This window comes from Malus domestica, chromosome 14 (assembly GCF_042453785.1).
Source record: "Malus domestica chromosome 14, GDT2T_hap1".
In the NCBI taxonomy this organism is placed as follows: domain Eukaryota; kingdom Viridiplantae; phylum Streptophyta; class Magnoliopsida; order Rosales; family Rosaceae; genus Malus; species Malus domestica.
The window spans coordinates 23,278,563-23,291,163 of record NC_091674.1 but is presented as its reverse complement, the minus strand read 5'-3'; the positions used below and the strand labels follow the sequence as shown (position 1 = coordinate 23,291,163).

Genomic DNA, 12,601 nt, shown 5'->3' with positions numbered 1-12,601 from the left:
TCATAAAATAATGGCCTATAAAAGTTAATCCTTATCCTGAACCAAATTTTTGAGATCCCAAAATTTGAGTATACAAAAATAAGTTTGATTTCAAGTCGGGTCAAGAATTAAAAAAAATAAAAATAAAAATTTGGTCAATTTTGAAGGCTCACGATAATGATTAAAGAGGGACTGAAATACCTTTATAAATCTTCCAATTCTAAAAAAAGTAAATTGTCATTACACCAAGCTGGTCTCCTTTTTTAATAAAAAAGCATGTTATTTTCATTATAATTTCAAATAAGCCAACTATCATACACCAGAAAGGAGATTAAAAAAATTGTAATGAACCAAAGCAAACAAATGAGGCTAAAAAAATGTAAACAAAGAACTTGATAACCACCAAAGTTACCTACATGGGGACAGGATGGAACCAACCCTGGGCAAGCATTACCCGATAAGAAGTTCATAAAACTAAAAGCAAAAGCAAAGCAGCCTGTCTATAGACACTTAAGCACTTCCCAAAATATAAGTTTGTATGCTGCTGTAACTATCCCACTTCTCCCAAGAAGAACCATCACCAAAATACCACTTAGAAGTTTCAACATTACTTGCGGCACAAGTCAACTGATCACTCCAAATCATCGGCTTTCACGTGCAGAGGGCTTGATGGTGAAACATTTCCATCATCAACATCCATTGCTTCTTCCTCCCGAGCCTTCTTTGCTCCAGCACCACCCTCGCCAGCAGCCTTCCTGCCATGCTTTGCAGCTCGTTTTTTGTTCTCTTTTGGATCCTCAACAGATTGCACCTGCTGAGGACTTGACTGTGAGCCATTTCCTTCTTCATTTCCCCATGCTTCTTTCTCCTGAGCCTTTTTTCTTCCTCTAGTCTTTGCTCCAGTACCATCCTGACTGGCAGGCTTCCTCCCAAATTTTGCAGCTGGCTTCTCGCTCTCTTTTGGATCCTCATCAGATTGCACCTGCAGAGGACTTGATGGTGAAGATTTTCCTTCTGCATCACCCGGTGCTTCCTCCTCCTCCTTAGTCCTCTTTCTTCCTCGGGCCTTCGCTCCAGCACCACCCTGAGCAGCAGGTTTCCTCCCACGCTTTGCAACAGGAGCATCAGATTTGCTCTCTTTAGGATCTCCCTTCGAACCATCAGTCTGGGCACCAAAAATTTCCTTTGACTCCCCATCATTATCAGTCTTTGATGAGGAATTACCAGCATCAACCTTCAGACGTTTGGGACTCCTTGTGGGCAACTTTGTTCGTGAAGTCTGCCCGTTGCCATTCACTCCTGCTTCGTCAGACACAGGATCAGCAGTTTCATTGTCAGAATCATTTTCACTTAACACCTCGTTTGGATCCTCATCCTCTTCATCACTTGACTCCTCAGTTGGATCCACCTTCTCTTCCTTTTCATTCTGAGCTTTTAGTGACTCGATCATATCCTTTATCTCTGTATTCACCTGTTAGGTTATTCCCACAAGATACAGTAAACAAATTTGCCAAGGAGTTAATACTTCAATAAGGTAATGTTTCATTTATTTCTGAGAAGATAAAAGAGGAAACTCAAAAAAAAAACATTCTACCTACAAGCAGTCTATTATTTCAGGATTAATCAAAAGCACTTCTCATCAATCAGAAAGGGGGAAAATGAAAGAAAAAATAATCTTATATTCCCATGAAACAAAAAGAAAAAGGCCCGAGTAACAACAAACCTGAGGATTCTTCAGAAAATCAGAGATATCCATCTGGCAGGCAGGGCATTTCATCACATTCTTTTGGGCTCGGAGAGACCGTCCACCTCTGCTTCTTTCTGTCACAAAACTCTTGCCAACAAAAGCACCTTCTAAGCACGACTTGCAAAAGTGATGAACACAAGGTGTGGTTACTGGTGCAGTCATCACCTCCCGACAAATTTGGCAGCTGAATTCTGCAGACAAAGATAAATATACATTAGCATGAAATGATATAACCTGTTGGCAGAGAGTTTAGATTAAATTTAAGTCTGCAGAAAAAACCATCAGCCAACCAACCAATATTTTGCTTTCTAAGTATCTCCATACTCCCTAACAATCCTCCTTACCAAATCCATAACAGCAATCCAAGTAGTTTCCAATTTTGATTACACGTGTCAGACCAAAGGAAGATAAAATAATACTCATTGAGTGAAGTCATGTAGAAGATGGACTGAGGGTGCGGGGCGACACAGAGAGAGAGAGAGAGAGAGAGAGAGACCTTTCAAGAGCTTCTGTCGTACAGTCATTTTTTGTGCTTTCTTGATTGCTTTTGTTGTCTTCCTTTGAGCTTCAGGACAGAATGCTAGAATAGGTTTTTTGCTGGGAGGTGGTTGCTTCATCCATGTCCAGCGGCCATCTTTTTCCTGATAACATTGTACAATATGGTTTAGAAAATCTCCTATAACAATATCAAAGCACAATGACAAACTCTAAGTATTCGGTGACTACACTCTATCCAGGTGCATTATGTTCCCCAAAGGACTGAAAACCAGTAAAGGTCGTACCCAGTGCACAAGGCTCCCGCTTTACGCAGGGTCTGGGAGAGGTGAATGTCGGCTAGCCTTACCCTCATTTATGGAGAGGTGAAAACCAGTAAAACAAAATATTCCAAATCCAGTTTTAAAAAATAGAATAACTTACATCAAAGTCCCAAGATGGACTTCCTTTCCTCACTGTTATATCTTTTGCTGCCTTCAGCTCAGGAATATCAGGTAAAGGTCTAGGTCGATCCCCATGCTCATCACTGCAGTTCAAGTTGGAAAAATCTAGTACAGAGGTCTACAGAAGAGGGTATGAATAAAAGAAACTAAATCAAACCTCGTCCATGGCGCAGGTTCATTATCACATCTGACAAAAAGATACCGGCAGACTTTGAACCCCTAGGTAAACAAAAACACCATCAGTAAATCTTTTCAGGAAAATATAGAAACCCATGAAGCAATGCCATCATTTGGGATAGCACATATTTACCTGGACTCCAACCTTAAGCCAACATTTTTCTATTCTGTAGCACCCATCATACCGAACACCTTTATCAGCAGGGGCATATGAGGAACGCTTCTCCTTGTGAGACCTAATTATCAATTGGAAGGCAACAGATACAAAACATTAATCATGATGCAGAACACCCAGATACTAGAAATCTTGAACACATTATGCTCAAGAGAAATTATTGTAACAAAATTTAAACTGATAGTCTTAACACAGTATATCTGACTGCAAACGTACCAAAAACAAAAAATAGAACAATAAGTTGTGGATATTAGAGAGGGAGTTTGGAAAATTGCAATTACCTTACCACCCGCACAGGATAACCTTTCAGGCAACTGAGTCGGAGAGCCTTGTTATATTTGTCAAATGTCTGGTCAAAAGACTGTTTCTTGTTTGTTCGCTTATTACCACTCAAATCCCTTCCACCACTGCAATGTATATCCATGTAAACAAGGCAGCAAATTTAAATAAATAAAGATCAAAAAAGTTTCAAAGAGAAATGGAATAGAAGGCGCAGTTTAAGTGGTCAATCCAATGACAAACCTTCCGGTATATAAGAACCACTCTCCATGATCCTCATCATCAAGGTAGCCTCCTGAAAGCACAACTGACTGTGCACCATGATCAGACTGCCCAGCTATACCAGCAACATGGGGAAAATGTGCACCCCATTGTCTACATTCAAGCCTATCTTCCCAGCACTCACCAACCAGAACACCTTGATTTCTCTCTGGATCATTTTCAGCAGGAATGGGTCCAAAGTGATCTCCTGGAATCGTGACAAATATCTTGCCACTTGAAGCATTAGCTTTTCCAGTCTTCTGTGCACGTTCTGTTGTGAACGCCTTGTCCGGCCTGTCTTGATTTTGTACATAATGATAAACCCGAGCAGGCCCCCCGTTTGCATTTGCTTTTGACAACTTAGCCGTACGTATGCAAGATACAAGTGAAGAGTTGATTCGGGGGTTACTTGCCATCTTGGGAGGAATTTGACCACGGCATTTTCCACAAATACGCTTCCCTTGTCCAACCCATTTCTGGAAGCACTTCAGGCAGAAATTGTGTCCACATGGTGTCTGGATTTAAGAGCACACAACATGTCATTATTAACATAATCTATCTATATCAGTACAGCAATCTACTAACAATCGTCCAACACCTCACAGGCAAAGACACCAACATTATGAAAGCACGCTAAATTCAAAGCCTGAAACATGAATTATCGCAAAAGCCAAAATTTTCGAATCCATTCACCTATTCAAGGAGTTTCCTAGTTTACTCATAACTGTTGGACTGATCACCTTAAACATAGGCTAATACATGAGCATGGCTAAACTAGTGGACCAACAATACTATCAATGCATCCAATCAATAAGATTAAATACAAATGATAAATTAATTAGAAAATTAGTAAACTAAACACCGTAGATAATCATAAACCCTGTAAAGACATGAAAAATGCAGATGATGTAATAGGATTGAAAACTCAAATGCAAACAAAGAAAGAAATTAACCAATTCACACACACACAAAGACAAAAAGGGTAAAGCGTCATCAAAGGAAGGTGATGGGACCACAAAACCCGAAATTCAGGATCAGAGTGAACAAAAAGCAAAGAAAACAAGTGGTGCGTTACCAAACCAACCAACCATTTTTTTTGGGTGAAACCATAAAGAAATTTTAAAATGGGAACACCAAAAGCTGAAAAATATCGAAGAACAATGTATTAAATCCACTAATCAATTCTACATCTGGGTATATTTAAAGAACCCAACTAAACCTGTTGAAGAGATTATATGATTCCAATTAATGAATCAGGACTCTCACCCACCATCATAAATAGTTAAAAATCTTATCTTTGAAGCAAAAAAATCCAACTTTGTTTGAGAAAAAAGTAATCACAAGCAAAAATATAATTATATAAATAAATTTAAAAATTAAATTAATACCAACTACTCAAATACCCAGAAAAATTAAAGATTGATGAACTCTGAAAACAGAATTTCCATGGAGGAAAAACAGAATTGCATTCAAGAAACAGGGGGAGAATGTGAGGGCAAAACGACAACAAATTTAAAAAAAAATCAACACAAAACGGTATTCCCAAAAAAATACAGCACAGAAGAACCAAACCTGCACTATCACCATCCAAATACGCCAACATTTTAAAGCATTAAACAAAAAACAAATCACCAAAAAAAAAAAATCGAAATAAATTAATCAAAAAAGGAAGAAGACGAACCGTAACAGGCCTATCCGGTAACTGCATACAGAAGACGCAGTTGAAAATCCCACCAAGCACATCCAAGACGTCGTTCTTCGCCTCCTTCTTCTCCTCCTCCACCGTCGCCTTCCCGCTCATCAGCTCCTGCCTCCTCCTCGCCTTCTCCTGCTCCGTCAGGGTCGCGTCGTTCTCGATCTCCCGGATCGCCGCCACCAAACCGCCGTCCACGCCGGCGTTCACGGCGGGGACGTGCGCCGGAGCATCGCCGGAGATTGATGTGCAGTCGGGGCACTCCCACTGGAGAGTGGCGGCCAGGGACTCGGGCTTGGCCAAGAGGCAGGCAGCGTGCCAGGGAGTCACGCAGGTCTTGCAGGTGAGCTTCTCGGCGTCGGGCGGAGTCGCCTTGCAGAGCATGCAGACGCCGTCTCCGTCGCAGGGAAGCTGGCTAACTTGCGCCATTGGGGGGTGCGCAGGATACCAGGGCGGAGAGAGAGAGTAAGGACAATGTGGAGTGAAAGGCGCTGAGTGAGTGGTGGAATCGGAAACGACTCGGACTTTATAGGGGGGAGATTTTTAGGCGACGGCGGGTTATTGAAATTTTTTGGAAAGGTTTTGAAATTTGGGAGGAAATTGGGTGCGCTGCAGTGTACCTGAAGTCCCTGTGTTGACGAAATTTGAGTGGTCCACGTAAGGGGGAGTTAACGGAAAGGGTTTTGGTTGATGGGTTTTGAAATTTTGGTGCCAAATGCCGATCCCGCTTTTGACTCGCTTTTCGAACGTTGCGTGCGCCTCATTTGTCTGATCGTGGCCATATCTGTTTTGCCGTTTCTGGCAGTATGCAATGATAAAATACAATTTTCCTTTTACTCCACAAAATATAGGGTTAGTGTTGTTGAGACAATAATCTTCTTCAATTTATTCAATTACATAGTTAAAAATTAAAAAGAATATAAAAAAGATAAAAATAGATGTGTAGATAAAACACTCAAAAGATAAATTACCTTTACAAATACAAAATAAGAATGACAATTAGATTAGTATATGGTAGTGCTAGGCTGCTAGATACAGACCTATTTTTACTTTTCACACAATCATCTTAGTTTTAACCGTCGATATCAAATTAATTGAAGAAAATTAATAACTAAAAATTAACAAAGGTGCGTGGAAAGTAAAAGCAAATGTGTGAATAACATTATTCTTATCCTTAGTATATGATATTTTAGTGTTGGAATGACAACTCTACCCATCATGATTTCTAACAACAAAAACTAGAGACTTTTTTGGTCTACTTGAACGATAGAGAAACCTAGGCCTTTAACTTTTTATAGCATTTTAGGTTTTTAGGTCCTTAGCTAATTACCATGACACAAGTTCAATTTACATATATGATTTTTTGTTGGTATTATTAAGTGAGTTGGTATAGCATACATATCGTTACTGACGTGTTTAAGAAACAAAATACATACTAAATCGGCACACGAACAACAAAGATGTATAATTGAGAATAGTTCACATAACAGTGACGTGTGTTAGATATTCTAGTAACGTAAGTAGGTTAAATATGATATATCTTTAGTTCAAGAAGAATTGTTTATAGTAGGTAGCGGATACAGCTAAGGATAATATTGGTTGATTCCGAATTCTTTTATGTAACAAGGCATGACAAGTCTGCAGTTATCGCGAATGATTAAGGTTGTTGACGAACTATTTGAATACATGTCCATTATGGTATATGTCATTATCTCCTGAGAAATGACAAGTTTGCAATTATTGTAAATGAATAGGGTTGTTTACGAACTACAGTCGAACTAAAGAATACGTATCTGTTATGGCATATCAATATTTTTCAAAAACGAGAAGTTTCAGTTATTAGCAATGATTAGGGTTGCTTACGAACTTTAATCGAATTAAGGGTGGTATTATCCATTGTCTCGAATGATTAAGGGTGGTATTATATATACACTCCTTTTTACCGTTACACACACTTCTTAATTTTCAATCGTCAAATTGAATGATTCGAATATGATCAAATGATAGAAATTAACAGAGAATGTTTAGGAGGTAAAAAAGGTGTGCGAATAACACCCTCCATGATTACTAGTTGCCAGCAAACTATAGTTGAACTAATTGAATTACTTGTTTTCTAGTTTGTAATTATCGTTAATGATTAGTGGTTGCTTACAACGCTTGTCGAAGTAACTGAATACTTGTTTGTTATGGCATATATCATCATATCCCAAAGAACAACAAATTTGTAATTATCGCTAATGATTAGTGCTTGTTTACAACCTCTTGTCGGAAAAACTAAATACTTGCTTTCAATAGTATGTGACGTTATCTTTCAATGCGAAATGTATATTCACTACCTGACTTCGATATCACGTCAACAAATTGTGGTCTTTTCAGTTAAAGAGTAAAAATGTAAGAGAAAACACATGATGAATTTTGCAACACATAACAAAATAACCTTTACATGATCAGATTTAATCTTTAGGTATGGGTACAAAGTTCTTGAGCAATAAAAGGAAAATAAAGGGAATTATTTTTGAAATTGCACGGTAGTAGTTAGGAAGTTTAGACATGGGCATTATTGGAAATCAAATGTGCATATTATTTTTCATTATCTGCTAGTAACTTATTTCTTGTGGAAAAGCTTAATGCTCACCAAAAAGGTCTATAGGTTTTTATATCCAAAAAGTGGCATTGAAATCCCTGAATCTACGCTGCAATTAATGCTGGTCAGTTGGTTGATATTTTAATATTTTTTAATTACTAAAAAGGCATTTTACCATTTTTAATTGATAGAAAATATAAAAACAATTAAATTTAATAATACTAGTCGTGTGCCCACACACACACGGAATTAAATTTGTAGATTATTTTTTATAAAAAATATTTATATCACTTTGTGCTGTAAAATTTGAAAAACCTTCTCAAGTTTTTATTTTTAAATATGGTGTTGTTTAGAGAGGTTTGTAAAATACAATAAAATTGTGTTGTATGTAATTACTAAATTACTTATTTTTTGTGTGTGTTTAGTTTGATGAGAGGGTTAGAATAGTAACTTTCTAAAGTTTTGGTTGACAAACAAAGTTTTATTAATAGATAGTTTATGTATTTTGAAAATCTACCTTTTGCATCCATATGTATATCCATCGTTATCTATGACCACCACGTCACCATTAAATTTAATTTGTTTCCTAATGCATGACCACATGACATTTGTCTATATTTTCCTTGTCAAAAATAACTGCAAATTGAAGGACTAATGCGGCCATGCCATGGAGAAATTTTTCGTTGTGATCAGAGCACGGGTGGTATAGTACACCACGTGTTTTTATATAAGTTGTGGGAAATTTGATTTTTTAAATTATTAATTTTTTAATATAGATATCTCATCATTTGTATAATAACTTATGGTGAACCACTCCGTGTTCCGATCACATTGAAAAATCTCTCTATGCCATGAAGAGAATGGTTTACTAATCAAATCTAGGTCCTTTCTTCCTTTTTGGTTTTTCTTTTTTATTTCTAATTTATTATTTACCCAAGTTTTCATTCGTACACTTTTTTTTTTCAACATAGCATTATTGATGTTTAGTTGTATTATTTCTCTCCTATTGTAAGTTTTATAGGCCCGTAAATGACATGTTTTAAATCAAATTAGTATATGATTAGCCATTGTGTAGCTTATGTAAACATCTCATTCTTTAGTGTAAATATTTTGCAAATATTATGTGGTATTTAAAAAAGAAAGTATCTTCTTATTCGCGTTCATAACCAAATTAGAAGTCGATGACGCATTCAAGGAAGCCCGTAATTGAGAACAATGCTAAATTTTTCCCCTTGTAAAGTAGTGCGATTATTCAAGGTGATGAATATCAATTCTAAAATACAAAAAGATTATCAAAGGAGTGCTACACAAGTCTTATGATCATATTTTAGAAACGTTAAAAGTGTTTATGAATTTAAAAATGTATTAGAAGTTTTATTTGGAATGAGCAACTGCTATACATTTCTTTCAAGAAGCCTTCAAGTAAAGAAGTACATATTATATATTTCTAATAGAAGCGTTTTTTTAAGGTATTTTCAAACGCTCTTATTATTAAAAATAGAGTCTTACAAGAGAAAAGTAATCCAAATTTACTTGATATATGTAAGTTGAACTTTTTTTATACGAATTAAAACTCACATTGTACATCAGAGAGTGAATCGTGAAGTTTTCCTCTGCATCATATCTGCAAACAGAGATTAATGGAAACAAAAGGAACAAAGCAAACATGAGTAAGGTAAAGGCAATGCAAAAGTCCAGCAGCAGCACAAAGAATCACATGACAATTCTCATAATTAATAAAGATATAATGGGCTATTCCATCATCAATGTTGGTAATTATTTATACGTCACGTGATCAGAGATATAAAAAAAAAAAAACCACCAATTGTATGATAAAATATCTCATAAAAAAGGACATACCACAATCCTCAGCAGTATGGTACAATCTCTTCTCCATCATCAATGGTGGGTATTATATAAAAATATACATGTTGGAATTAACTTTCTAAGTTCAACATTAATTTCTTAATCCAAGTTCAAATTTGTATCTATCTAAAACTCTAAATTACGTGACAAGATAAATAATAAAGAGATAACATAAATAACCGTATAATAAAATCTCTCGTAAAAAGATATTTCAAAATCCTTCAACAACATTGAAGATATTTCCACGTGAGAATTCTCAAGATCAATAAACTAATAGTCCTACTCTCTTTAAACCTAGGGAATCGGTGGGTTTGATCCACGCACCCCGCACTCCGGCCCTTCGCCATCATCAAATGGTGGGGATTATATAAAAATATTCATGTCAGAATATAAAACTGCCATCCCCAACATCTTAATTTCTTAATCCAAAAGCTCTATAAATCACACCACAGCAGCACCAAAGTTTGTCTGGTTCCCTATCATCATGTCTCCTAATCTCCTGGCCTGACCTACTAAAAGCTCTAGACAGACAAAAGCAGCACACAAACACATTTTCTTGTTTTATGCACGCTCATTGGCCAAGTGCAAATCCCAGCCATTGATTTGTTTTTTGGTAAGCAATCCTAGCCATTGATTTGATGCTGAAATCAACAGGAAAATCCATACCTTCAAGCGCGACGCATTTTCGGAGAGCTCATTTGCTTGAGCTTGAGAGAAGCAGCTCGCTGAATTGTTACCGAAGGAGATGAGCCCAAGGGAATCCGAGCATCCGAAAGCGTTGTATCTGACCGCAGTGAATACGTAGAAGTTACTGCTGCTGGTTTTACCTTGGTTGATTTTTGGCGCTTATTATTTGGCTCAAAGGAAAGAAGCTCTTTGGGTCCAAATGGGCTCTGTGGTGTGTGGTACTCTCTCTTCTTTTCCAATATCTCCCACAGCAGCACCTCATCGTTTGCTTTTTCCTTCTCCATGCTCAAAAACTTCACATCAAGATAAACAGAGAGGCAATGTCACAGTGTTTTGCTTGATCTTGAAAATTAGGGATAAGGGTATTCAAATTGCTAACAAAGACGTGTGATGGTATTGAAATGCTAACAAAGGGCATATGCCCAAAACATCTTTCGACTAATTACATGATGCGGCTGTTGATACGTACTTATTACATCAATTATTATGACTAAATGGTGCGCCAATTCTATCATTATGCAATAAAAAACATATGGTAACAAATATGATCAATCATTCTAGCATTCTTCCCAGTTATCCAATCTAAATGACGAAAATGCATAATTCGTTAAGCAATTAACTGGATTAGCTAACACTTTCTAAAGTGGGATTCTTCATGCTTCACATCTCTTAACTGAAGCTGCAATATTATTCTGGCATAATTTTCTGATGCTATTAAAATTGGAATACAAAACAAAAATGCAGAATTTCATTAAGCAATTAACCAAATTAGATAACGTTTTCTGATATGGCATTGGTCATGGTTCACTTCTCTTGGTAAGAACAGTGTTACAAGAATACATACATCCAGTATTGAATCTACAAACTATCAGTCAAATGGAAAGAAAGAGAAGGGTGATTACCATCTGCTGGGCAAAAGGCTTTACTTTGGTAGATGCCTTATGAGGCTCAGGCAAAAACTTGAGGCACTCCTTCAACTTGCACACATTGTTCTCTGCTTCCCGGAGCCTACTCAAAGCCTCAACTCTCTTAGCCTCTGCAACCGCGGCCCTACTCCTCGCTGCCTCCATCTCAACCCTCGCCTCTCCCGCTTCCATAGCCATCTCCTTCACCAACCCCACCAACCTTACGCAACTCCCCTCACTCAAATCAGCCTTAACCCCCTCCACGTACTCCACCATCGGATCGCACATCTGCTCACCCAAATCCACCAGAAGATCATCCACATCGGTCTCTACTGACCCCAGCACGGCGCCCATTTCGTCAAACACCGCCCGGAGGAGCTTCAGGATTGCAATCTGGAAGGTCCGGTGGTCAACGCGGTCAACGGAGGATAGATAATCGACGGCTCTGCGGAAGAACTTCTGGATGTAGAGACGGCGGTGAGTGAGGGTTTTGACCATGTGGCTCTGGCGAGCGTTGACTTGAGTCTCGATTTGCTTCAGGATTCCGACCAGTTGAACCAGCTGATCTTTTTGCTTCTCCATCACGAGCCTCCCTGCCACGGCGGCTTTAGCGGCGTAGATTTCTTCCTTCGCTGAACGGCGGTTCCGATCCGACGATCCGAATTCCCCCGAGTCGGATCCAAAATTCTGCAAATAATTTAATCTTTAGATTTCTCATTCAGAGTTATTAGAAAATTGCGATTCGATTGTTTGGGAATTGAAACCTGATGCAGAGAATCGGTATTTGTCCGGATGATGATGGTGGAGAACCGGCCCTCCGTCGACATCTCCGCCGTCTTCAGACCTACAAGCTTCATCAACGGAATTGCGAGCGATGCGAAGACTTCTTCGGCCTCCATCATTACACAAAGCAATTTAATTCCATTAAATTCAGAAATAGGAGCGAAAATTTTGAAAACCGGGGAGAGAAATTAGGTAGGTGGATACTTCGAGGAGACCGATTCGGATCTGAGATTTGAGATCGTGGAATGCGATCTTCATCTGTTCGTGATCGCACGTGACTCTTCTGAATTTCGACCGGAGATGCGGCGTCGCCGTCTCAGATGATCTCCGATGACTAACCATGTTTTGGCGGGAATCTTCGCACTGAAATGAATTGCTTTTGCCGCTTTTGAATTTAAGCCACTGTTTTGATGTTTACCAAACGGGCAGTCGTTTGTCTCTATTGAAGTAAGTAGGCCTGCAATAAGGATCAAGGCCCGATTGACTGAGGCGAGTTCAGCCTTATTCTTTGGGCCGTGAGCTGGCCC

The 12,601-nt window shown here is 38.3% G+C and overlaps 2 protein-coding genes across 2 annotated transcripts; both read right to left on the bottom strand.

Moving 5' to 3' along the window:
- Positions 1-357: 357 nt before the first annotated feature.
- LOC103454878 (E3 ubiquitin-protein ligase ORTHRUS 2) lies at positions 358-6,029 on the bottom strand. The gene is made up of 9 exons (XM_008394469.4): positions 5,238-6,029; positions 3,539-4,071; positions 3,298-3,423; positions 2,975-3,077; positions 2,822-2,883; positions 2,645-2,747; positions 2,223-2,367; positions 1,703-1,917; positions 358-1,450 (listed from the first exon to the last, which is right to left on the bottom strand). Exons 1-9 carry the CDS (start codon positions 5,676-5,678, stop codon positions 611-613), a joined length of 2,568 nt encoding a protein of 855 aa, XP_008392691.1. The 5' UTR covers positions 5,679-6,029; the 3' UTR covers positions 358-610.
- Positions 6,030-9,256: 3,227 nt separating this feature from the next.
- Positions 9,257-12,516, bottom strand: LOC103454943 (uncharacterized). The gene is made up of 5 exons (XM_008394533.4): positions 12,279-12,516; positions 12,056-12,184; positions 11,289-11,978; positions 10,366-10,679; positions 9,257-9,457 (listed from the first exon to the last, which is right to left on the bottom strand). The coding sequence occupies exons 1-4, from the start codon at positions 12,414-12,416 to the stop codon at positions 10,368-10,370; spliced, it is 1,269 nt and encodes a 422-aa protein (XP_008392755.3). The 5' UTR covers positions 12,417-12,516; the 3' UTR covers positions 9,257-9,457; positions 10,366-10,367.
- Between the last annotated feature and the right edge of the window lie 85 nt (positions 12,517-12,601).

What these genes read in the sequence shown, in the direction of transcription:
- LOC103454878 (XM_008394469.4), bottom strand. Translation starts at nt 5,678, where the DNA reads ATGGCGCAAGTTAGCCAGCTTCCCTGCGACGGAGACGGCGTCTGCATG. An exon ending in TGGTTCTTATATACCGGAAG is followed by an intron (nt 3,424 to 3,538) that starts GTTTGTCATTGG and finishes TATACATTGCAG; the next exon opens with TGGTGGAAGGGATTTGAGTG. An exon ending in ACGACAGAAGCTCTTGAAAG is followed by an intron (nt 1,918 to 2,222) that starts GTCTCTCTCTCT and finishes CTTTGTCTGCAG; the next exon opens with AATTCAGCTGCCAAATTTGT.
- LOC103454943 (XM_008394533.4), bottom strand. Translation starts at nt 12,416, where the DNA reads ATGGTTAGTCATCGGAGATCATCTGAGACGGCGACGCCGCATCTCCGG. An exon ending in TCCGAATCGGTCTCCTCGAA is followed by an intron (nt 12,185 to 12,278) that starts GTATCCACCTAC and finishes GTAATGATGGAG; the next exon opens with GCCGAAGAAGTCTTCGCATC. An exon ending in ATACCGATTCTCTGCATCAG is followed by an intron (nt 11,979 to 12,055) that starts GTTTCAATTCCC and finishes AATTATTTGCAG; the next exon opens with AATTTTGGATCCGACTCGGG.